The sequence below is a fragment of the Hemitrygon akajei genome, chromosome 8, assembly GCF_048418815.1.
Source record: "Hemitrygon akajei chromosome 8, sHemAka1.3, whole genome shotgun sequence".
Lineage (NCBI taxonomy): Eukaryota > Metazoa > Chordata > Chondrichthyes > Myliobatiformes > Dasyatidae > Hemitrygon > Hemitrygon akajei.
The window spans coordinates 162,400,824-162,427,083 of NC_133131.1; the positions used below are offsets into that span (position 1 = coordinate 162,400,824).

Below are 26,260 nucleotides of genomic sequence, written 5' to 3' on the forward strand. Positions count from 1 at the left end.
TGCAAATGTAACTTGTCTTAATTCTCTTTCTCTTCCTGTATTTCCTGGGGATGAAACACCAGTGCCCTTGAATGGAAAATCATACAAAAAGTAGTGAATACAGCCCAGTCCATCACTGAGCACATCTACATAGAAAATTGTCACAGGAAAGCAGCATCCCAACACCCAGGTCATGTTCTCTTTTTGCTGCTGCCATCAGCAAAGTGGTTTAGGAGCCTCAGAAACATGAGAAAATCTGCAGATGCTGGAAATACAAAGCTACACACAAATAGCTGGAGGAACTTAACAGGCTGCATTTGTGGAAATGAGTAAATAGTGGAGGTTTCGGACTGAGACCCTTCATCGGGACAGACATAAAGGGATATTTTTCAAGACTCATACCACTAGGTTCAGGAACAGTTATTACCCTCAACCTTCAGGGTCCTGAACCAGTGGGGATACCTCATTTAACTTCACTTGTCCCATCACTGAACTATTCCCACACCTATGAACTTACTTTCAAGGACTTTAATCTCATGTTCTCTATACTTATTGCTTATTTATTTATTTTTTCTCATTTGTATTTGCAGTTTGTTGCCTTTCACACACAGGTTGTTTGTCTACCCTGTTGGATGTGGTCTATCACTGATTCTATAATAGCTCTTGGATTTACTGAGTATGCCCACAGGAGAATGAATCTCAGGGTTGTATATTAAACTTACTTTGAATTTTAATACCAAAGCCAATGTGGCCCGTTACCCTTTGTTAACCTCAGTGAAATATTGGTACTCATCCTAAACCATCCCAGTCCCTCCTCTATTCCAAGCCCCTTTATAATCTTGATCTAACAAAAGTTATTATCAAAGAACATATGTGTCACCGGATACTACCCTGAGGCTCCAAAGGTAGTCATAGCCGAAGGGTGGTAGTGGGGACGAGCTCCCACTGCTAAACAAATGCTCTTCATGGCATGCGTCTCAAACAGCCTCTGACAACCAAGTCCAACTCCTGGCCACGTGTGGCATAGTTCTTATGCCCACCGGCGCTGTTCTCACTGGTAACTACTACACCAGGCAAGAAAGAAAACAAATCGAATAAGACAACTCCCTTCAAGTTGGGATGTTGGAATGTCCTCACAATGATGACTGAACTTGACCAAAACCTCCAGGATATCAAAGAAGCATGAAAAACAGTTGTCATTAACATTGAGCTACTAAGGCTCAAGGTAGGTATAGCTGCCTCACAAGAAACACGTTTGGCGGATTCAGGTACACTGAAGGAAAGGGACTACACATTTTTCTGGCAGGGAAAGAACCAAGACAAGCCCCGCAAGCATGGAGTGGGTTTTGCCATAAGGAACTCCTTGCTGCAAATGGAGGAGCCACCAGAAAATAGATCAGAACGGCTTATGACTCTCCGCCTACACACCAGTCATGGCCCAGTATCTCTCGTCAGTGTGTATGCCCCTACTTTGAACTCCACCTCTGAGGCAAAAGACATGTTCTACAACAAATTAGAAGCTGTTGTTAGGAATATTCCCAGTGATGAGCACCTCGTACTCCTTGGTGATTTCAGTGCCAGGGTGGGAGCTGATAACAATTCCTGGCCGTCTTATCTTGGCCACTTTGGAATTGGCAAAATAAGTGACAATGGACAACGTCTGCTAGAATTCTGCTCCTATCACGGCCTGTGTGTAACTAACTCCTACTTTCAGATGAAGTCACAGTATAAGGTCTCATGGCGACATCCATGGTCTAAACGTTGGCACCAACTAGACATGATCATCACCAAGTGCTCTTTAATCAACTCTGTACTAAACACCCACTCATACCACAGTGTAGACTGCAATACGGATCACACTTCAATATGCTGCAAGATCAAATTACGTCCGAAGGAAATCCACCACTCCAAATAAACTGGAAAACTTTGCATCAACACAACAGAGATGAAACAGTCAGAAAAGTTTGACCAGTTTGCCAAGTCAGTACAGGATGCTATGACGACCTCCTCACAAGGAGACACTGCAACAGAACAATGGTCATACCTTCATGACACCATCCACGAATCAGCACTCTCTATTTTGGAAGAAGGACCACAAAGAGCAGTGACTGGTTTGAGGCAAAGTCCAACATCATGACTCCTGTCATCGAAACCAAGTGTGCAGCTCTCACAGAGTACAAGCGCTCACCATCCGACAAAACACTCCAGGCTCTTTGAGCTGCTAGAAGCAAAGTGCAACAGACTGCAAGGCAGTGTGCAAATGAGTGAAGACACTCAGACAGCAGCTGTGACAGGCAACATCAGATTGATGTATGATGGTACAAAGAAGGCCCTTGGCCCATCGCAGAGCAAGACAGCACCCCTGAAGTCATCCAGCAGAAAAATAATCACCAATAAAAGCAAGCAGATAGAATGCTGGGTAGAATACTACTCTGAGCTCTACTCGGGAAAATGTTGTTGTTAGCTCAGCCACTGATACCATCGGTTCTGTACCAGTCATGGATGAACTTGACTCTGTACCAACCAGTGAGGACCTCAGCGAGGCAATTGATGGTCTGGCCCCAGGGAAAGCTCCTGGCAATAATGGGATTCCTCCAGACCTGACCAAACACCGCAAGAGCTCACTCCTCCAACATTTACACAAGGTCCTCTGTCAGTGCTAGAAGGAAGGAGCCATACCACAGGATATGCGCAACTCCAAAATCGTCACTTTGTACAAGAACAAGGGTGATAGGAGCGACTACAACAACTACAGGGGTACCTCCCTCCTGAGTATTGTCCGCAAAGTCTTTGCTCGTATAGCTCTGGCACGTCTACAAACTCTGGCAGAACGAGTCTACCCTGAGTTCCAATGTGGTTTTCGCGCAAGGAGGTCAACTGTCGATATGATTTTCTCACTGCATCAACTCCAGGAGAAATGCAGGGAACAACAGAAACCCCTCTATGTCACTTTCGACCCTGTCAGCAGGGATGGGCTCTTTCAGATTCTCCTCAAGGTCGGCTGTTCTCCAAAACTCCAAAGTATCATCAAGTCATTCCGTGATGACATGAGGACTACTGTTCAGTACGATGACAGCTCATCAGAACGCTTCGCTATTCGTAGTGGAGTCAAACAAGGATGCGTGTTGGCCCCAACATTATTTGGCATCTTCTTCTCTATGCTATTGAAGCATGCGCTTGGGACATCATCAGAAGGCATCGACGTGCACACCAGGTCTGATGGGCCGCTGTTCAACCCTGCACGCCTGAGAGCAAGAATAAAGGTGCGAAAGATCTTAATATGTGACATGCTCTTTGCCGATGACACTGCTATAACCTCGCACACCAAAAAGCAACTACAAACGCTCATGGACCGCTCCTCTAAGGCATGCAAGGACTTTGGGCTTACCATCAGCCTAAAGAAAACAAATGTCCTTGCTCAGAACGTAGTGGAGACACCAGTCATTACCATCGACAATTATGGTCTAGAAGTGGTCCACGCGTTCATGGGGTCGACCATTAGCAACACACTCTCCCTCGATGCTGAAATCAATAGGCGTATCGGCAAAGCAACATCAATCCTTGCTCGACTCTCCTCGCGGGTCTGGAAGAATCCGAAACTTGCTATAAAGACCAAGACTGCCTTGTACAATGCATGCATTATCAGCACCCTCCTGTATGGTAGCGAGACTTGGACCATCTACTCCAAACAGGAGAAGAAACTCAGTAGTTCTCACCTGTGCAGCCTTCACCACATCCTCGGCATCACCTGGAGAGACAAAGTCCCAAACTCTGAAGTCCTTTCCCGTGCTGGATTTCCCACAATGTTCACGCTTTTAAGACAATGCAGACTGTGCTGGCTGGGCCACATCCATCGTATGAAGGATGGTAGACTGCCAAAGGACATCCTCTACGGAGAACTAGCAACAGGCAAGAGGAATGTTGGTAGACCCCCAGCTTCGCTTCAAGGACCTCTGCAAGCGTGACATGAAAGCCTTAAAAATCAACACAGTGTGCCAGGAGGATACAGCAGATGATCACAACAAATGGCGATGTACTCTTCGGCAACACCTAGAGCAAGGCGAAAGAGTGATCCTGAGTCAGTTTGAGGAGCGGAGAGCACAGCGGACAGTGGACAACAATTCCACAACGCCCTACACATGCAGCAACTGTGGCAGAGCCTATCGTTCCAGGATTGGCCTCAATAGCCACAGTCGGTGCTGCTCGACAAACCAGTGACTACCAGAGGTGCAGTACCCATGGTCGACCACGACCGACAGAGGCCACAGACTACCCTGAGATTCATTTTCTTGCAGGCATTCAAAGTAAATATAAAGAAACACAATAGAATCAATGCAAAACTGCACATAAAGGCGAGCAAACGACCATCGTGCAAATACAGAGGAAAAAAAACAAAATACCAATAAATAAACAAACAATGAAAACGAGCTGTAGAGTCCTTGAAAGTGAGTCCATGGTCTATGAATGTAAGAATGAAAAGGCATTTTACAGTATATTCTTGTTTTTTTTATTATGAATAAGGTTTATTTTGATATTAAAAAATATCAGTGACTTCTATTCCTTTATGTGGCGGGATGTCAAGTGCTTTATTTAGCTGGGTTTAAGGGCACGGTGGGCTGAAGGGCTTGTTTCAATGCTGCACTGTGCAATGTTCTATAACCTGATACAACATTACTTAATCTAACTCTAAAGTGTGTCCAGGTTGAAGCCATCTACTTTTTGGACCCCCCTTCTACCAGTTTTAAAAATTAATTTTCTCTGTAATGGGTACATCTTTGCTGTAGTAACTGTAATAGCATCTTAGCAACTTGTCACAATGTTTTCATTATCTTCTCCTAAGCCCGTAGTTCCCAGAAGGAAAAGAGTATCTGATGAATGGGAATACCACCACAATAATCCCTTCCATATTTTCACCATCTTGATTTGGAAATGTGTCATTGTTCCTTCATTGATGTTTGCGCAAAATCCTCTATCCCAGCAGTTTGAGCGCCTTATCTACCCAGGAGAGATCCCAAAAGGTTTCACCTCTGCCTTATCAAAAAACAGATATAAGGATGCTCAATAAATAACTGCTTTCCTAGAATAATTACATCCCATTAACAGATATGTTGACAACAACAGGACTTGCCCATTCCAATGCACCTTCCATCTTGTCCTCATTAATTTAAGCTTGTCCAAATTCACTATATTCAAAATTCAAAATCTTGCTGACATGGAATATATCATGTAAGCACAGAACAGGCTCTTTAGACCACAATCTTGTGCCAACCTTTTAATCTATTCCAAGATCAATCTAACGCTTCCATCCTTCATAACCCTCTGTTTTTCTATCATCCATTTGCCTATCTAATAGTCTCTTAAATGTCCCTAATGTATCTGCCCCTACCACCCCCACCCTGCTGGTAGTGCATCCAACCAAGAGTAACTCCAATTACTGTACATCAGAGCCTGAGTTTTGAAAATACACTCGTTCTTTGTTCCCAAATTCCTCCTGGGTAATTGCCTCACTGCCATTTTGCTGTTCTCCAGTTGAAAACCTCTAGTCTGATTCTGATCTCCAGCTCGTCCCAGTGTTAATGGACGGCCATTGGCAGGCCTGCTTCTTCTGCCGCCACTGCCTTGAGCTCTGAAATATATAATCACCTCTGTAACAATCTCTTTGACCTCCTACCGTCAGGCAGAAGCTACTGCAGTATAAGAACAAGGACTGTTAGGCTGGGTAACAGTTTTTTTCTGCAGGCTGCGAGACTTCTGAACAACCCAGTACATATTATTAATGATTGTGCCAGCAGCATTATACTGCTGTATATTTAACCATTATGTCATATATGCACTTTATGTCAACTTGCAAATCCACATATTTTTTAAAAATTACCTTTTAATATTGTTGTGTTGTATGTGATATATGGTCCCAGAGGAACATTGTTTTGCTTAGGTGTATACGAATGTACAGTTGAATTACATTAAACTTGAACTTGAGCCTAATGTTCCTTCTGATACCTAATACCTCCTTTTATTCCTGTTGTTAAATTCTATTTTCCGGTTTTGTTTTGAAATGCATGGATCATTTCATTATGCTAAATATATGGTTGTTAATGTGAAATTTGACCTTGGAAGTTATCAAGTGTACACAGCCACATTAGCATGGTATTAGCAACTGTATTTCAACCCAACAGATACAGGAAGGAAATGGGAATTAAAACACAAGTTCTATTACTAATATCCATGTCAAGTTTCGTGATAACATGTTTATTAGGAGAAGGAAGATACTGCATAGCTTTCCCAAGGATATAATGTAAATAAGTAAAAGGAGAGGTGGAGAATTCTCATTTCAAATAAGTTGGCAAGCTCCATGTAGATTTGTCCATCTGTACCATGCTAAGCGCTTCAACTACTCACTGAACTAAGGTGAACAATCATTAAAGCTTTGAGTAGCCATTTGATTTAATTTCCGTGTTTTGGGGAACACTGACATCTTGGAAGAATTTCTGTCGGCTCCGTTGCCTGTCTGGTTTTCATGTTTTCAGAAGTCTGGGCGGCTCAGATTTTGCCTGCCTTTGGCAGGATTTCCAAAAAAAATGACCTGTCCACATCATGCTGTGGTTCTGCGAAATCTTATACAAACCCCATTTCCAGAAAAGTTGGGATATTTTCCAAAATGCAATAAAAACAAAAATCTGTGATATGTTAATTCACATGAACCTTTATTTAACTGACAAAAGTACAAAGAAAAGATTTTCAATAGTTTTACTGACCAACTTAATTGTATTTTGTAAATATACACAAATTTAGAATTTGATGGCTTCAACACACTCAACAAAAGTTGGGACAGAGGCATGTTTACCATTGTGTTACATCACCTTTCCTTTTAATAACACTTTTTAATCGTTTTGGAACTGAGGATACTAATTGTAGTAGATTTGCAATTGGAAATTTTCTCCATTCTTGCTTGATATAAGACTTCAGCTGCTCAACAGTCCGTGGTCTCCGTTGTCTGATTCTCCTCTTCATAATGCGCCATACATTTTCAGTAGGCGATAGATCTGGACTGGCAGCAGCCCAGTCAAGCACACGCACTCTGTGTCTACAAAGCCACGTTGTTGTAGCCCGTGCAGAATGTGGTCTGGCATTGTCCTGCTAAAATAAGTATGGATGTCCCGGGAAGAGACGTCTCCTTGATAGCAACATATATGTCTCTCTAAAATCCTAATTTACGCCTCAGAGTCAATGGTAACTTCACATACATGCAACTCACCCATGCCGTGGGCACTGATGCACCCCCATACCATCACAGATGCTGGCTTTTGCACCTTTCGCTGATAACGATCAAGATGGTCGTTTTCATCTTTGGACGGAGAACTCGACGCCCGTTTTTTCCGAAAACTAGCTGAAATGTGGACTCATCTGACCACAGCACACGGTTCCACAGTCTTTTGGTCCATCTGAGATGAGCTCGGGCCCAGAGAACTCGCTGGCGTTTCTGCATAGAGTTGATGTATGGCTTCCTCCTTGCGTAATACAGTTGCAAGTTGCATTTCTGGATGCAGCGACGGACTGTGTTAAGTGACAATGGTTTTCTGAAGTACTCCTGAGCCCAGGTGGCTATAATTGTCACAGTAGCATGACGGTTTCTTAGGCAGTGTCTCCTGAGGGCTCGAAGATCACGCACATTCAACAGTGGTTTCCGACCTTGCCCTTTACGCACTGAGATGTCTCTGAATTCTCTGAATGTTTTCACAATATTATGTATTGTAGATGTTGAAAGACCTAAATTCTCTGCAATCTTGCGTTGGGAAATGTTCCTTTTGAACTAACAATTCTCTCACGAATTTTGGCACAAAGGGGTGAGCCACGACCTATCCTTGCTTGCAAAGACTGAGCCTTCAATGGACGCTACTTTTATACCCAGTCATGATACCTCACTTGCCACCAATTAGCCTGCTTAATGTGGAGTCTTCCAAACCGGTGTTACTTGAATATTCTGTGCACTTTTCAATCTTATTTTAACTCTGTCCCAACTTTCGTTGAGTGTGTTGCAGCCATCAAATTCTAAATTTGTGTATATTTACAAAATACAATTAAGTTGGCCAGTAAAACTATTGAAAATCTTTTCTTTGTACTTTTGTCAGTTAAATAAAGGTTCACGTGAATTAACATATCACAGATTTTTGTTTTTATTATTGCATTTTGGAAAATATCCCAACCTTTCTGGAAATGGGGTTTGTATGTTTCAATAAGGTCTCAGAATTTTATTGGGTTAACTCTGGTATCTTGTACAACAAAAGCATTGAGACTTCATTGTGAGATGTCCAGAGAAAGAGTATCTATTATTTTGGCAGCTGCTTCTAAGTTCTGCTAGATGTACATCTGCTTTAGGATGAATAGGCAATCGTTCGGATTAAAGAAATAATGCTGTTTCCTTATATCGGGGTTCCCAAACTGAGATAAAAGATTAGGAATCCCTGCCTTATCAGAATCCCACATTGAAAATAAAAAAGTAATTCAGTGGAAATCACTGTTACCAAAGTAGTGAAGGAAAGATTTGCGCCTAACCTGCTTATATGTAATTTTGATTGTCTGGTCCTAAATAACTCAAACTCCAAGGAGCAAAATTTTATCATTTTTTGCTGTCTCTATAGAATGGTCATTTATTTTTTGCTTTTCACCAGGGAATAGCATTATTTCTATCTTGTAAGATGAGATTTCACCTGGCAAACCAGAATTGAGTGGGACTTTAAGAGTGTGAATGCCAGTTAAGCATATTGCAAAAGCATCGATTTACAAAATTCTTCAATAGTGTAGTAAATAATCTTCAGTGTGTTGGTGAACAGTCTAAACTGTTGAACCCCATGACCTGTTTTTGCTGTGAATCTGACAAGTGCTTTGTTTTCTGTCTCCAGAGCTTTATTTACAAGAAACATTTAAGCCTTTAGTGAACATAACACCAGATGCAAGGTATGTAGACCACCTGGCATAATTTGGAACTCGAATGTGGTTGGTTTTGTTTATCTTTACTGTAAATTGTCTAAGTCTCTACCAGTAGAAAAAAGATTGAAGAGCAATGGAGGGTGAGAACTGCAGCTAGAGTCTCTAGAAATCAGAGTTGGCAAACAAAAAGTCAAATACCCTACTTACTTAGAGGAGTGGTGCAAAATAGACCCATCTGGCCCTTAAGAGTTACACAGCCCAGCGATCTCCGACAACCCTGATTTAGATCATTTAGCAGCAGAATTAGGCCACTCAGCTCTGACATTCCATCATGGCTGTTTTATTAACCCTCTCAACCCCATTCTCCTGCCTTCTCCCTGTAATCTTTGCCGCCTGCCTTAATCAACCAAGAACCTATCAAACTCCATTTTAAATATACTCAGTGGCTTGGCTTCCACAACTGTCTGTGGCAATGAATTCCACAGATTCACTGCTCTCTGACTAAAGAAATACCTTCTCATCTCTGTTCTAAATGGATGCCCCTCTATTCTGAAGCTCTACCCTCTGCTACTAGACTGACCCACTATAGGAAATATTCTGTATCTAGGTCTTACAATATTCGATAGGTTTCATTGAGATCTCTCTCCCCCCCCCCCCCCCCATTCATCTAAATTGCAGCAAGTACAGGCCCAGAGCCATCAAACACTCCTCATATGTTAAACCCTTTCATTCCTGAAAACATTCTTGTGAGCCTCCTCTGAACCCTCTCTGGTGCCAGCACACCTTTTCTTAGATAGGACCAAAAACTGCTCACAATACTCCCAAGTGCGGTCTGACCAATGCCGTACAAATTCTCAGCATCACATCCTTGCTCTTATATTCTAGATTCCTCTCAAAATGAAGGCTAATGTTGCATTTCCTTCCTTACCACTAACTCAACCTGCAAGCTAACCTTGAGGGAATCCTGCATTAGGATTCCCAAGTCCCTTTACACCTCTCATTTTTCAATTTTCTCCCCTTTAGAAAATAGTCTAGGCCTTTATTCCTTCAACCAAACTGTGTGACCATACACTTTACTACATTATATTCCATCTGCCACTTCTTTGCCCATTCTCCCAATCTGTCCAAATGCTTCTGCAGACTCCCTGTTTCCTCAACATTACCTGTCCCTCTACCTATCTTTGTATCATCTGCACATTTGGCCACAGAGCCATCAATAATATCATCCAAATCATTGACATATAACATGAAAAGAAGCCATTCCAATACCAACCCTTGTAGGAACATCACTACAATAGTCACCAACAACCAACCAGAATAGGCCCCCTTTATCCCCACTCCTTGCCTCCTGCCAGTCAATCAATCTTCTGTCCATATTGGTATCTTTCCTGTAATACTGTGGTCACCTATCTTGTTAAGCAGTCTCATATGCAGCACCTTGGCAAGGGCCTTCTGAAAATCCAAGGAAACAACATCCACTGACTCACTTTTGTCTGTCCTGCCTTTTATTTCCTCAAAGAATTCCAACAGATTTGTCAGGCAAGATTTCAACTTAAGGAAACTATGCTGTCTTTGGCTTACTTTACAATGTGCCTTGAATACCCCAAATCCTTGTCTTTAGTAATAGATTCCAACATCTTCCCCAACCACTGTAATCAGGCTAACTGGCCTATAATATCCTTTCTTCTGTCTCCCTCTCTTAAAGAGTGATATTTGTAATTTTCCCATCCTCTGGAAGCATTCCACAATCTAGTGATTCTTGAAAGATCATTACTATTGCTTCCACTTTCTTTTCAGCTACCTCTTTCAGGACCCTGGGATGTAGTTCTTCTGGTCCAGGTGACATATCTACCTTAAGACCTTTCAGGTTCCTTAGCACCTTCTTCTTAATAATACTTACTTCTGCCCCTGACACTCTTGAATGTGTGGCTTCTAAAAGCTGCTCAATCTTCAAACTTCCAACTAATTTTTGCTCTATTTTATGCAGTCTCTTTTGCATTTATGTTGGCTTTGGTTTCCCTTGTCAGCCACAGTTGCCTCGTCCTCCTTTTAGAATACTTCATCTTTGGGTTATCTACCCTGTGCCTTCCGAATTGCCCCACAAACTTCACACATTGCTGTTATGCTGTCATCCCTGTTAATGTCCCCTTCCAATCAATTTTGACCAGCTCCTCTCTCATGCCTCTGTAATTCCTTTTACTCCACTGTAATGCTGATACATCTGACTTTAAAGGTTCAAAGGTTCACTTTATTATCAAAGTATGCAGAACACAACTCTGAAATTTGTCTTCTCCAGATAGCTATAGAATACAGAAATCCATAGTAGTTGAAAGACATCAATCCTCCCCCCAACAAAAACCGACAGATCACCCAAGCCTCCAGCTGTGCAAATTGGCAACAAGAAAGAATGGGAGAGAACATGACAAAAACATGGAACTGCAGTCCAATCCATAAATCTCAGAATTTCAATAACATCTTCAAGAGCATCGGGATCCAGTGGACTCATTGCGGTTAACAACTCGAACCAGTGGCCGCCCCCCCCCCCCCCCCCCCCCCCAACCCAAGGGATGTGACTCAATCCAGCAATCTCTCTGAGGGAAGCTACACGAACCAGCAGCCCCTCCAAGGGCAGCAACTCGAACCAACGGCCCCTCCGAGAGCAGCGACTTGAACCCAGTGGCCTCTCTGAGAGACGCTCTATTTCCTCCACATTTGTCTTGATGCTTCAATCGGTGAGAAATGTGGTTGATCCTGGCCATCTTTCTCGTCTCTGAGCTCCTCATGGTAATTCATGCTTGCATTCCTCTTCTGGAGTTTTCTTTGAGATAGCAGAGCGCTAGCTCACTCGATCAAACTGTAAAGTCAAACTATAGGCTGTAAAGTCACGGGCTCCAAAAGTTTCAAAAACAAAATTAAGATAAAAAGAATAAGTAGAAGACTTAGAAAAACTGAAATGATTGACTAACTGGAAGATGTGGCTCGAGGTAGTGTTATTGGCTGGCACCATCTTGACCAGAAGATCTCTCCCTCTCAAACTGCAGGATGAATTCTATCATATGATCACTGACTCCCAAGGGTTCCATTACCTTAAGCTCCTTAATCAAATCTGGGTCAATACATAACACCCAGTCCAGAATTGCCATTCTCCTAGTGGGCTCAACCACAAGCTGCTTAACGGGTCATCTTGTGGGGATTCTACAAATTCCCTCACTTGGTATCCAGCACCAACTTGATTTTCCCAATCTACCTGCATATTGAAAACCCCCACGACTATCATAATATTGCCCTTATTACATGTCTTTTCCCTATTTCCCACAGGAATTCATATCCCACATCCTTACTACTGTTTGGAGGTCTGTATATAACTCCCATCAGGATGATTTTACCATTTCAGTTTCTTAACTTTACCCACAAGAACTCTACATCTTCCAATCATTTGTCACCTCTTTCTGAAGATCTGATTTCATTTTTTTACCAGCAGGGCCACCCCACCCCTTCTGCCTACCTGTCTGTCCTTTCGGTACATGATGTATCCTTGGATGTTTAACTCCCAACTATAATTTTTTTTCAGCCATAACTCAGTAATGTCCACAATATCACACCTGCCAATATCTCTTAACGGTGCTACAAGATCATCTGCCTTATTCCATATACTGTGTGCATTCAAATATAACACCTTCAATTCTGTATTTATTAGACTTTTTGATTTTGCCCGTGTTACACTTCACCTCATCCCACTGACTGCAATGTTGCCTATCATCTGCCTGTCCTTCCTCACAGTCTCACTACACATTACATCAACTCGTATACCAACTGCCCCATCCTTAGCCCTATCACTCTGTTCTCATCCCCCTGCCAATTTAATTTAAACCCCCCGCAACAGTTCTAGCAAATGTACCTGCAAGGATATTGGTCCCCCTTGGGTTCAGGTGTAACACATCCTTTTTGTATTTAAGCCTAATCTAATCATGAAACAGTTTACAATGACCAATGAATCTATCTGGTACATCTTTAGACTATGGGAGGAAACTAGAGGGCCCAGATAAAACCCACACATTCCACAGGTAGACCGCACAGAGTTTCCTTATAGAGGACACAGGGACTGAACTCCGAACTCTGACTCCCTGAGCTGTAATAGTGTTGCACTACCTGCTACACTTCAGTGGCGACCTAAAATATTAAAAGGGATTGGAAGGGTTAAGATGCTTTCTATGTCATGACGTTGCTTTGTCTTTCTCGTTAGTAGTTTGAGTACAAGCTGCTTATGTGGAACTTTTCTCTTCAATTCCCAAAACACTTTTGAAGATACTTACCTCCTATACCTAATAGAGTGGTCACTGATTGCATGTGTGTGGTCTTCTGCTGCTTTTACCCATTGTCTTCAGGGTTTGACATGGTGTGCATTCAGAGAAGCTCTTCTGCACACCACTGTTGTAATGCGTGATTATTTGAGTTACTGTCACCTTCCTGTCAGCTTCAACCAGTCTGACTATTCTCCTCTAACCTTTCTCATTAGCGAGATGATTTGGCCCACAGAACTGCTGCTCACTGAATGTCTTTTGTTTTTCGCACCATTCTCTGTAAATTCTAGAGACCGTTTTGTGTGAAAATCCCAGCAGATCAGCAATTTCTAAGATACTCAAACCACCCTGTTAGGCCTAAAAAATCATTCCACGGTCAAAGTCACTTAGATCACATTTCTTTCCCATTCTGATGTTTGGTCTGAACAACAAATGAACCTCTTGACCATGTCTGCATGCTTTAATGCATTGAGTTGCTGCTACACGATTGTCTGATTAGATATTTGCAGGTATATAGGTGTACCTAGTAAAGTGACCACTGAGTGTATATATTAAAGTCTGCTTATCTGTTTGCCCAGTCCTGAGGAAAGGTCAGTGACCTAAAACACAGGAGAGCTGCTAGGAATCAGTCACACAATTTGTGAATCACTTTGAATCCCTTGGAATTGAAATTCAGTGTTTATTAGACAAATACCAAAACCCTATCTGAAGGTAGAGCGTTCCTATGAAACCATTCATAAGCTGAAATGGCGTAAAGTGAAGAAGCAATTACCATTAATTTATATGGGAAAAATTTTTGAGTGTTCCCAGACCCAAAAAATAACCCACCAAATCATTCCAAATAGCACAGAAAACCTAAAATAACACTAACATATAGTAAAAGCAGGAATGATATGATAAATACACAGCCTATATAAAGTAGAAATAATGTACGTACAATGTAGTTTCACTTACCAGAATCGGGAAGATTGAGCCAAAACCGATTTGTAGGAAAAAATTGGCACGTACATGCATGCACACACACCTGCCCGCACAAAGCTTCACAGTCATGGATGTTACTGAGCACCATTTATTTGTGCTCAGCTTTTTGATGTGGATTCAATAGACTAGAGAGATGTAAACTGACCACTCTCCTTTGCCGGTATCTTGTCATGCTGGTGACACCTTTAATTGCTTTGTCCTTTCAGCCTCTTCGACGCTGTGTATTCGCTCATTAAGAACAAAATTCATCGGTTGCCTGTCATTGACCCTGTCAGCGGAAATGCACTTTATATCCTCACTCATAAAAGGATTCTAAAGTTCTTGCAGCTGTTTGTAAGTATTATCTCCGAAACTATTTCAGTTGTCTGGATATTGATGTGTCAGTGAGGGATTTTTTTTCTCTGATACGTTTGTATGTGCAGTACCTATCGAATATTGAAAGGCCTAGATAGAGTGGATGTGGAGAGGATGTTTCCTGTAGTGAGGGAGTCTAGGAGCAGAGGGCACAACAAAAGACACTTTTTAGAACCGAGATGAGGAGGAATTTCTTCAGCCAGAGAGTGGCGAATCTATGGATATCATTGCCACAGATATCCTGGCTGTAGAGGCCAGGTAAATGGGTATATTTAAAGCCGAGGTTGATAGATTCTTGATTAATAAGTGTGTCAAAGGTTACAGGGAAAAGGCAGGAGAATGGGGTTGAGAGGAATAATGCATCATCTATGATGGAATGGTGGAGCAGACTCGACAAGCCAAATGGCCTAATTCTGCTGCCATGTATTATAGTCTTATTGATGAGAAAATGGCTTATCAAATCACATCTCAACAATTATAATTGAAAATAACCTTTTTTCTTTGCTCATATTAAGAGGATTACCCTTTCCAACTTCATGCCTGGCTTCCTTTTAAAAATTTGTTCTCAATTTTTATAGAGGATAAGACATTATAGCACAATACAGATCCTTTAGTCCACAATGTTGTGCCGACCTTTTAACCTATTCTAAGATCAATCTAATGCTTCCCTCCCACATAGTCCTCCATTTTGCTTTCATTCATGTGTCTATTTGAGAGTCTCTTAAATGTCCCTTATGTATCTCTCTCTACCACCACCACTGGCAGAGCATTCCATTGTGTGTGTGTGTGAGAGAGAGAGAGAGAGAGAGAGTGAGTTACTCCGGACCACAAGGCACTCACAAAGAGTATACTAATTGAGTACTTCTTATCTGAGAACCTCCAAATATGGTTCTTTTCAATGCTGACTTGAGATTACAAATGGAAAATTCCACAAAGCACTGGGAAGGCTCCCAGGCGATGCACAGATCTCTGCACATCACAGACTGTTCTGAGAAGTGGCTTCACATATGTAATCAACAGAGTTTAATGAAAAATAAAGAAACACTGAATAAAGTGAAAAATGAAGATCTCAAACGTGTATTGAAAGAATGGATTTGTCAGCATCGGAGTGAACATATCCTGCTTAACCATATGCTGATCATGAAACAAGCAAAGCTGTATCATGAAAAATTGAAAATTGAAGGTAATTGTGAATATTCAGCTGGCTGCCTACAGAAATTTAAGGACAGGCATGGCATCGAATTTTTAAAGATTTCAAAAATTTTAAAGATAAAGCATTTTCTGATCATGAAGCTGCAGAGAAATTCATTGATGAGTTTGTGGAAATCGTTGCTGTTGGAAAAACCTGAACAAGTCTACAATGCTGATTGTTTTTATACCTTACATAAAACCTTAAAAAAAGTAAAATACGGTTACAATGTATTGTAACCTAATCAAAACACTGCATCGTAGGTGGAGACTGAAAGCTGCCATTGTTGTTGTTCAACAACAGCTGATTCAGATATTCTGAGGCTGCTATGCTGCTTTTGTTACCCTGCACACATTATGTTAATGGCATGTGGTAATTTTTGCTGCTAAGTACATATAAGCAAATGTAAAACAAAGACTACTTACTGCTAGCACATGAATTCAGAGTCAGAAGAGAAGGCGATCCCAAGGTATCTCATTATATATTACAAAATCCAAAATCTGAAACACATCTGAAGCATTTCAGATAAGGGGTACTCAACTTGTGTCACACACAGCACATAAAACTAAATATTACCACAAAAAAAGTTTATAAAATTCAAAGTACATGTAGTGCACAGCACAGGTAAACAGTAAAACACTACAATAAACAGTTAGCTGTCCTACTTTGCTGTCCTACGTAGGCAAGGATTTCAGAAGTCCACTGGAGACCAAATCAGATTTTTAAAAACATTTTTGCTTTTTATATCACTATATTTTTGGTAGTCAATTGAGAAAGCTGTGGTGTTGTGCCTTTTTCTTCAGCTGTTGTGTCTCTCATCTTGTGGACATCCTAGATACAACTGTTGAAATATTATGAGGTACAGGCAGTCCCCAGGTTACGAACGAGTTACATTCCTGAGTCCATCTTTAAGTCGGAACAGGTACATCCAGTATTATTTAGCATCAGTTAGTCAAACGTTTGTCTTAATATATAGTATGTACTTTTCTATGCATATAAAACACTTGAGAAACATATGTATTTCAATAATTAAACCACTGCATTGCTTAATAATAATTGTAGCTTTCACTAGGGCAGGGCCTTTCACATGCTCCATTATTCTCACTTTATCCTTTAAAGTTGTTCCGATCATTGACCGACTGTAGCCTATTTTCAATCGCGATCGTTTTCCATCAACGGAACAGAAAACTGCAGATTTTATGTTCCATCGCTGAGCAGCAGTGAACCGTCTGATTGGCCTATCAGAGTTCTCTTTAGGAATTAGTTGACTTGATCAGCATTTCTGATCTGGCTGTTGTTCACGATTGCACTTAATAAAAAAACTACAGCAACAGCCGTGGGTGGCGGGTCTTGTGCTGCTCCAGGTCCTAAAGTCCACCCACACTGAGGCAGGTTAAATGGGACAAGTGCTGATTGGAAAAGGGGGGGCGGGTGTAAGGGTGAATCTTGTTAAGAAATATTTAAGCCAAATACAAAGTTACACACTCAATACAGTGTTAACGGCAATGACTTAAAATGGCAGACGGTGTTGTGATCCGACTTAAAATGGCCGACGGTGTCCTCCTCCCTCCGTTCATAAGTACGAGTTGTCTGTAAGTCCGACATTTGTAACTCAGGGACTGCCAGTATATTGTTGCAAGATTAAGTTTTTGATTATCCCAAAAGCCAAATAAATCTTCCAGTTGTGTATTTTTCCTCTTACTAAGGGTAAGAACAGATTAAGTAGCTGGCTTGAAATAAGTAAGTGTTAACACTGTTCGTGATTCTGACTAGCTTTGGAAAGAAAAATTAATTTTGGGACTATAAGCTTTTCTTTCCTTCCCCTATAGATCTCTGAGATGCCAAAGCCTGCCTTTATGAAGAAAACACTGGAGGAACTTGGAATTGGAACGTACCTTAATATTGCCTTTATACATCCAAACACTCCTATATACAAGGCGCTGAGTATATTTGTTGACAGGAGAGTTTCAGCATTGCCGGTTGTGGATGAGTCAGGTTTGTGATGGATCTTTTACAAACTTTAAGCTCTGCTAATGATGAATACCATGTTGAACAAAGGCAGGATGTGTCAGGGTCTGTGGTACGGACCAACAAGTAATCCTTTCAGAAAAACAAAATATTATGGATGTTGTAAGTCTGGAAATACTCAGCCAGTCAGGAAGTATCTTGTGGAGAGAGGAATAGAATTGATGTTTCAGGGTGATGACCTATCATTTGAACTGCTATTTATGATGAAAGATTAGACATCCCTTTCATTCTGAAGGACGAGTTACAAATGAAAAGCTTATTTTCACTATCCAGATGCATTTTTATGGTATGTGTTTTTGCTTCTACTTTATGATTTTGTTTATGATACTTGGAACTACATATTTGCATCTTGCTCATGTCCAATGGTAATATTTGAAGAGAAACTGTTACTTGTAAATATTTGATATTGACCCAAGAGATCATGTTGGAAGTTCTGTTTGCAATGGATATTGATTGAGAATAAGTTCTGGCTCCCCACTGCTGGCTGTATGCCCTGCCCTTCACTATCTCTCCTGTTTGGATCTAGCAAGTTGTTTCTGTACTGCACTATTCTATGTCAAAATCAATAGGGTATTCAGCTGCAGACTGAACCTCAGTCAAGGCTGGCCTTGTCACAGAGCACTACAGCACAGAAATAGGCCCTTTGGCCTATCTGCTCTGTGCTGAACCATTATTCTGCCTAGTCCCATCGACCCACACCTGGGCCATAGCCGTACATACGCCTCCCATCCTCGTACTTATCCAAACCTCTCTTAACCTCACATCTACCATTTCTGCTTGCAGCTCATTCCACATTCACATCAGCCTCTGAGTGAAGGAGTTCTCCCTCAGGTTCCACTTAAATATTCCATCTTTCATACTTAACCTAACCTCTAGTTCTCTTTTTAGCCAGGTCACTAGATACTAATCTGAAGCAAGAAACTTGGCAGGCTTTTGTGAAAGGACTGAAGTAGCGAGTAGGAATAAAAGGAGCCTTTTCTGGTTGGCTGTCAGTGACTAGTGGTGTTCGTTAGGGACCGCTACTTTCGCATTGTTTGTCAGTGATTTAGATAACAGAATTGATGGCTTTGTGGTAGTGTTTATGGATGATACAAAGATAAGTGGAGGGGTAGGTAGTGCTGAGGAAGCAATGCGATTGCAGCTGGACTTAGATTGAAAGAATGGGCAAAGAAGTGGCAGATGGAATACAGTGTCGGGAAATGTATGATAATGCATTTTGGAAAAAAGGAACAATAGTGCAGACTATTATCTAAATGGGAAGAAGGTTCAAACATCAGAGGTGCAAAAGGGCTTAGTCCTCATGCAAGGCTCCCAGAAGGTTAATTTACAGGTTGAGTCTGTGTTAAAGAAGGCAAATGCAATATTGACATTTATTTCAAAGGGAATAGAATATAAAAGTTAGGAGATAATGCTGAGCCTTTATAAGTCACTAATCAGGCCACACTTGGAGTATTGCCACAGCTTTGGGCCCCATATCTCAGAAAGATGTGTTGTCATTGGAGAGAGACCAGAGGAGATTCACAAGGATGATTCCGGGAATGAAGGGGTTAACATGTGAGGAGCATTTAGCAGCTTTGGGCTGCACTCATTGGAATTTAGAAGAATGCATGGGGATCTCATTGAAACCTACCAAATGTTAAAAGGACCAGGTAAGGTGGATGTGGAGAAGATGTTTCCCATGAAGTGGGTATCCAGAACTAAAGGGCATAACCTCTAAATTGAGGGGAGACCTATTAGAACGGAGGTAAGGAGGCATTTTTAGCCAGAGAGTAGTGAATCTGTGGAATTCTCTGCCACAGACTGATGGAAGTGAAGTCCTTGGGTATATTTAAGGTGGAAATTGATAGTTTCCTGATCGATCAGGGCATCGAAGGATATGGTGAGAAGGGAGGTGTATGGGGTTGAGTGGGATCCAGGATCAACCGTGATAGAATGGCAGAGCAGACTCGATGGGATGAATGACCTAATTCTGCTCCTATGTCTTAGGGTCTTATGGACTGGAGCCTTTTGTCTCACCCCAACATAATCTAGCTTGAATATCATTCGGGAATGGAACTAGACCATCTTTAGTTTATAATAATTGGTTTGGTAGCAGCAGCCAACTGCATGTTCTTGCTGAGCTGCTGAGGTCAAGCTGAACTTCCATCAAAACCATTGAAAATAATAATTTGTTGTGTTTGACCTTGGTGGTTGCGTCTTGACCTGCAATGCTTGGATAGAACAGCAGGGTTTTCATTTTTTTGTTATTCTGTTATTATTGTGTCAAATATATACCTCGTTTGAATCAGAGAAGCTAAATTAAACAAGACTGAGTAAATACTAATACTAAAATTTTTAAGTTTATTGTCATTTGCAGAAGTATGGTGAGGTAGAAGTACAATGATGTAACAGCATCACAGGCAACGCACAGAATATAAATTATACGACACGGGAAGAGAGAGGGGGAGAGAGACTGCAGAAACAAAACCTTAATACAAACAAAAGTCAGAAAATTCCACGGTAGTTCAAAAGGTGCTCCGTAGTGTTTCATTGCTCAGATAAGGCAATGTGGGTTAGTTCAAGAGTTGGATGGTTGTAGGAAAATAACTGTTTCTGGACCTGGTGATGTGGGACTTCAGGCTTTTGTACTTCTTGCCTGTTGGTAGCAGTGAGAGTGAGTGTGACCTGGATGGAGATTCTTCATGATAAGTACATTTTGAACAATTCAAAGGACAAAATTTTGCTTGAGAGGGTATAACTTCAAAATATGCATACAGGTGGCCCCTGTTTTTCGAATATTCGCTTTACGACAGCTCGCTGTTACGAAAGACCTACATTAGTATCTGTTTTCACTAACCAAAGAGGATTTTCGCTTTTACGGGGAAAAAACGCTCACTTTATACGTGTGTTTACCCTGAGAAAGACTACCATGACCGTGAAGCCTTGTGCAGGCAGTTGTGTGCGCATGCGAGTACATGCTGATTTTTGTTTATCCAAATCGATTCTGGCTTGCTGTCCGACTCTGATAAGTGAAACTACACTGTACATACAATATTTCTACTTTGTATAGGCTGTATATTTATCATATCATTCCTGCTTACACTATATGTTCGTGTTATTTTAGGCTTTATGTGTTATTTGGTATGATTTGGTAGGTTATTTTTTGGGTCTGGGAGCACTCAAAAATTTTTCCCATATAAATTAGTGGTATTTGCTTCTTCGCTTTACGACATTTTGGCAAACAGTTTCATAGTGGGGGAAACCTGTATTCTGAAATGTGGCTAGCCAACTTTCTGTAAGCATGTCCCCATTTGGTGCAAAATTAACACTTCCGTTCAAGCTTGTATTTGTTGAAATAACTGCTTAAATATGACTTGAGACATTTGTTTGCATATAGCCTTTTACATAATTTGAAAACAGATTAGTAGTTCTTTCCACATTGTATCTTGCTATTTCAGCTCCAAAACTTTACAGCCACAGTAAGATTATTGTACTGATCGTGTTCATTAAATAACCTGCTCTGAATTGTTATGTGAAGACTGATTGATCCCTTCAGGAATGTCATTACCTTAGGCAATCCCTCCAGATTGAGGATGATTGCTGAGGCCAATGTGGGACCTGCAGATTCTGCTACATATGTGGCCAAAAGTTGCAGGAGGTTAATTTGTGACCTGGTGTCCTCGTCTAGTTTTCTCTGTGCTCCAGCACATGAATGAGTTGGCTAAGGATTCTTAAGAGTCTTGAGAGTCAATGGGAATGTTCGATCTTTTTTCCAGTAAACAGTACAGTGCAGAAGTCTTAGGCGCAGATGTAGATATAGCTAGGGTGCCTAAGACTTTTGCACAGTACTGCATTTGTCAACGTGGAGTGGAAAGCGAGGTTGTAAATCTGGTGGGAGCAAGTGGTGTTGGGAATGATGAGGCTGGGGTGTGGGACAGGTGGCAGAGAGTGCCGGGGTGGGGAGGGAATTGAGGGTGTAGATACACCCAGCCCTGAGATATCAGGCAAGATCATTTGATTCTGAACAATTGGTTTGATAATCATTACAGAATGACTCTCTGGTGCTTCTTGCTCCTTCCCCTCTCCCTTCCCCTTTTTCAAACCTCTTCCTGCTCCCTGCCCACTCTTAGTCCACAATAGAGAACCATATCAGAACCAGGTATATCATCACTCACATATGTCATGAAATTTGTTTTTTTTTGTGGCAGCAGTACAATGCAGTACATGATATTACTACAGTACTGTTCAAAAATTTTAGGTACCCTAACTATATATGTATGCCTAAGACTTTTGCACACTACTGTACATTGAACACATCTGTATCCACCTGGTAATAGCTTCCATGATAGAGATAGAAGTTGAGCATTTGTTTTGGAAGTAAAATATGACAAAAAAAATAGTAGATATGGGCCCGTCCATCACAGGTAAAGCCCTCTCCACTATTGAGCAGATCTGCACAGAGGACTGTTGCGGGAAAGCAGCATCCATCATCAAGAACCCCCCTCCCCACCCACGCCCACTACTCTGTGAAAAATACCTACCTCTGACATCCTCCTTATACTTTCTTCCAGTCATCTTAAAATTATGCCCTCTCTCTGTCAGCAATTTCTAGCTCAGTGGTTGGGTGGGAAGCCAGTGTATATACATGTGCTGTGGTAAGGGAATTGAAGGAAGCATGACAAACCTTCCCCTCGCCATCCAAACAAAAAGATCTGGAAGGAATTTGTTTTTTTTATGCATTCATCAGTGTCTTGGATTTTGCTGCATTTTGCCTGTCCTGAACTATCTTTTGAGAAAATGGTGGTGAGTCAATATCACGAGCCATTTTCTCATGAAAGTTACTACCAGTGTTGGGTGAAAAGTTCCATGATTTTAATTAATTCAAAAGAAAAATGCTTTGAACGTGTAAGAAAGACTAATCAGTGCCAGAAACAAAAGTAGTACATGTAACATGGACCCCTGACTCTTAAGTTTTTATTGCCCTTCAAAACTACCTGTTGGATTGGTTGATTAATAATCAGAACTACCTGTGTCAGAATTGATTTGAGAAGCATCAGTTACTGTTTGATGTGTAGTAAAAGCATCTTAAAACATGAGGAACATTGGTTCACTGACTATACTTTGAAGGTTATCGATCTATATTGGTGACTTCAGAGATTTTGCAGAGGAAGAGGAGAATTCTGTGTTCTTCATGTCAATCATTTCAACTAATTTATCTTTCTTTTACAGGGAAGGTTGTAGATATTTATTCCAAATTTGATGTTATAGTAAGTACACTTCTTTTTGTATCTTATGTTGTCATTGTGGTAGATTGAATTTTTGAATGCATCTATAATTGCAGCTATTAATCACATTATCAGGCAATAGCTGTGTTATGGCCTTAGATCTGACCTTTAATGTAATACTCATTATGTGCCTGCGTTCTTTATCATTTAAAGGTGACTCATGTAGTTTACTTTGGGCCTGTTGTAATATGTGAGCTCTTGATTAAATAGAGTTGCACAATATATTTCAAAACTCAAGTGCTGTGGTTTAGTTTTGTCAGACTCAGCTGCATTTACAATGACCAATAATGTACAATCACAGCTTTCATCATCCCGTTATAAGCTTGATTACTAAAATTCAAGGCAATTCTCTTAAAATTAGAGAAAATCCCACATGATAAATATTAAACTTTGGCATCAAAAGGGGGGGAGGGGCAAATCGCTGTAAATGCTGGAAATCTGAAATAAAGAACAGCACAAACAGGAAATTATTAGAAAGTCAAGCAGTATCCATGCTGATAGAAGTTAATTAACCCAAGTTATTAATTACATTGTACAGGCCCTTTAGCTCACAATGTGGCCCCAACCTTTTAATCTGCTCTACAATCAATCTAACCTTCCCTGCCTGCACAGCCCATAACCCTCCATTTTTCTTTCATCCATGTACCTATCCAAGAGACTCTTAAATGTCCCTAATGTATCAGCTGCAACCATCACCCATGGCAGCATGTTCCACACGCCCACTACTCTGTGTGAAATACCTACCTCTGACATCCTCTACTTTCCTCCAATCACCTTAAAATTATGCCCTCTCTCTGTCAGCAATTTCTAGCTCAGTGGTTGGGTGGGAAGCCAGTGTATATACATGTGCTGTGGTAAGGGAATTGAAGGAAGCATGACAAACCTTCCCCTCGCCATCCAAACAAAAAGATCTGGAAGGAATTTGTTTTTTTTATGCATTCATCAGTGTTGTAGATTTTGCTACATTTTGCCTGTCCTGAACTATCTTTTGAGAAGGTGGTGGTGAGACAATATCATGAGCCATTTTCGCGTGAAAGTTACTACCAAGTGTTGGGTGAAAAATTCCACGATTTTAATTAATCCATCCTGAATGAATAGTGATGTATTGTATCAGCCTAGTGTGTGTAGTGAAAGGGAGTTCTCCCATACATCTAATAGTGATCACTCTGCAGCAATAAATTCCACAAATGCTCTACTCTATGGCTAAAGAAGTTTTTCCATTGCGGTCTAGCCAATGCCTTACAAAGCTTCAGCATTACACCCTTGCTTTTGTATTCTAGAGCTTTCGTAACGAATACTGATATTGCATCTGTCTTCCTTACCACTGATTCAACCTGCAAGTTAACCTTTAGGGAATCCTACACAAGAACTCCTAAATCCCTCTTCACCTCTGAGTTTTGAATTTTCTGCCCATTTACAAAATAGTCCACACCTTTATTCCTTCCATTAAAGTGCATGACCACACACTTCCCTACATTATACTCCACTTGCCACTTCTTTGCCCATTCCTCCAAACTGTCTGGGTCCTTCTGCAGACACTACTTTTTCCTGAATACTACCTGCCCTTTCACCTATCTTTGTGTCGTCCACAAACTTGGCCACAAAGACAAATCATCTAAATCATTAGCATATAACATGAAAAGAAATGGTCCAAACACCAACCCCCACAGCGCACCACTAGTTGCCAGTGGCCAACCAGAAAATGCCCCCTTTATCTCCACTGTTTGCCTCCTTCTAGTCAGCCAATTTTCTATCATTCTCGCAGCTTTCCCGTAATACCATGGGCTCTTATTTTGTAGCAGCCTCGTGCAGTTCAAAGCCTTCTGAAAATCCAAATCACACATTTATCCAGAGGGCTGAAAACTCAGTAAAGTAGCCAGTAGGGACGACACAGTATTGTAGTGGCTAACGTTATGCTATACAGCGCCACTGACCTGGGTTCAGTTCCTGCTGCTGTCTGTAAGGAGTTAGTACTCCCTGGAATGCTCTGCCACAGAATGTGGTGGAGGCCAATTCCATGGTTATATTTAAAGCGGAAGTTGATAGATTCCTGATTGGTCGGGGCATCAAGGGATGTGGTGAGAGGGCAGGTCTGTGGGGTTGAATGACATCCAGGATCAACCATGATGAAAAAACAGAACAGACGATGGGCTGAATGGCCTAATTCTGCTTCTATGTCTTATGGACATGGCTAGTAGACGCTTGGGGAATTGAGAAGCATCAGGGTCAGTATCAAGAGTATTAGAAGCCTATTTATTTCAGAGGAAATATATACATTTGTAGCAGAAATAGACCTCAAGATGGTTAATAGTATCAACCATTAAATAAAGGAACAGAATTGGTCACTCTTCCAGCTAGTACCTCTTATGATACTATCACTGTGTGCCTCATGGTAACATGGAAACATAGAAAACCTACAGCACAATACAGGCCCTTCGGCCCACAATGCTGTGCCGAACATGTACTTACTTAGAAATTACCTAAGGTTACCCATAGCTCTATATTTTTCTAAACTCCATGTCCCTACCCAGGAGTCTCCTAAAAGACCCTGTCATATCTTTCTCCACCACCATCGCTGGCAGCCCATTCCATGCACTCACCACTCTCTGCATAAAAAAACTTACCAAAGATATCTCCTCTGTACCCACTTCCAAGCACCTTAAAACTGTGCCCTGTTGCATTAGTCATTTCAGCCCTGGGAAAAAGCCTCTGACTATCCACACGATCAATGCCTCTCATCATCTTATACACCTCTATCAGGTCACCTCTCATCCTCCGCTGCTCCAAGGAGAAAAGGCCGAGTTCACTCAACCTATTCTCATAAGGCATGCTCCCCAATCAAGGCAACATCCTTGTAAATCTCCTCTGCACCCTTTCTATGGTTTCCGTGTCCTTCCTGTAGTGAGGTGACCAAAACTGAACACAGTCCTCCAAGTGGGGTCTGACCAGGGTTCTATATAGCTGTAACATTACCTCTCAGCTCTTAAACTCAATCCCATGGTTGATGAAGGCCAATGCACCATATGCCTTCTTAACCACAGAGCAAACCTACACAGCAGCTTTGAGTGTCCTATGGACTCAGACCCCAAGATCTCTTTGATCCTCCACACTCCCAAGAGTCTTACCATTAATACTATATTCTGCCATCATATTTGACCTACCACAATGAAACACCTCACACTTATCTGGGTTGAACTCTATCTGCCACTTCTCAGCCCAGTTTTGCATCCTATCAA

At 41.3% G+C, this 26,260-nt stretch overlaps 1 protein-coding gene across 8 annotated transcripts in view; it reads left to right on the forward strand.

Moving 5' to 3' along the window:
* prkag2a (protein kinase, AMP-activated, gamma 2 non-catalytic subunit a) overlaps positions 1–26,260 on the forward strand; it is a 515,738-nt gene that overhangs the window by 475,401 nt on the left and 14,077 nt on the right. For all 8 annotated transcript variants that reach the window (XM_073054948.1, XM_073054946.1, XM_073054947.1 and 5 more), the window contains 4 exons: positions 8,880–8,934; positions 14,396–14,522; positions 17,562–17,727; positions 22,969–23,006. In XM_073054948.1, coding sequence (XP_072911049.1) covers positions 8,880–8,934; positions 14,396–14,522; positions 17,562–17,727; positions 22,969–23,006 — 386 coding nt within the window. The remainder of the gene's footprint in view (positions 1–8,879; positions 8,935–14,395; positions 14,523–17,561; positions 17,728–22,968; positions 23,007–26,260) is intronic.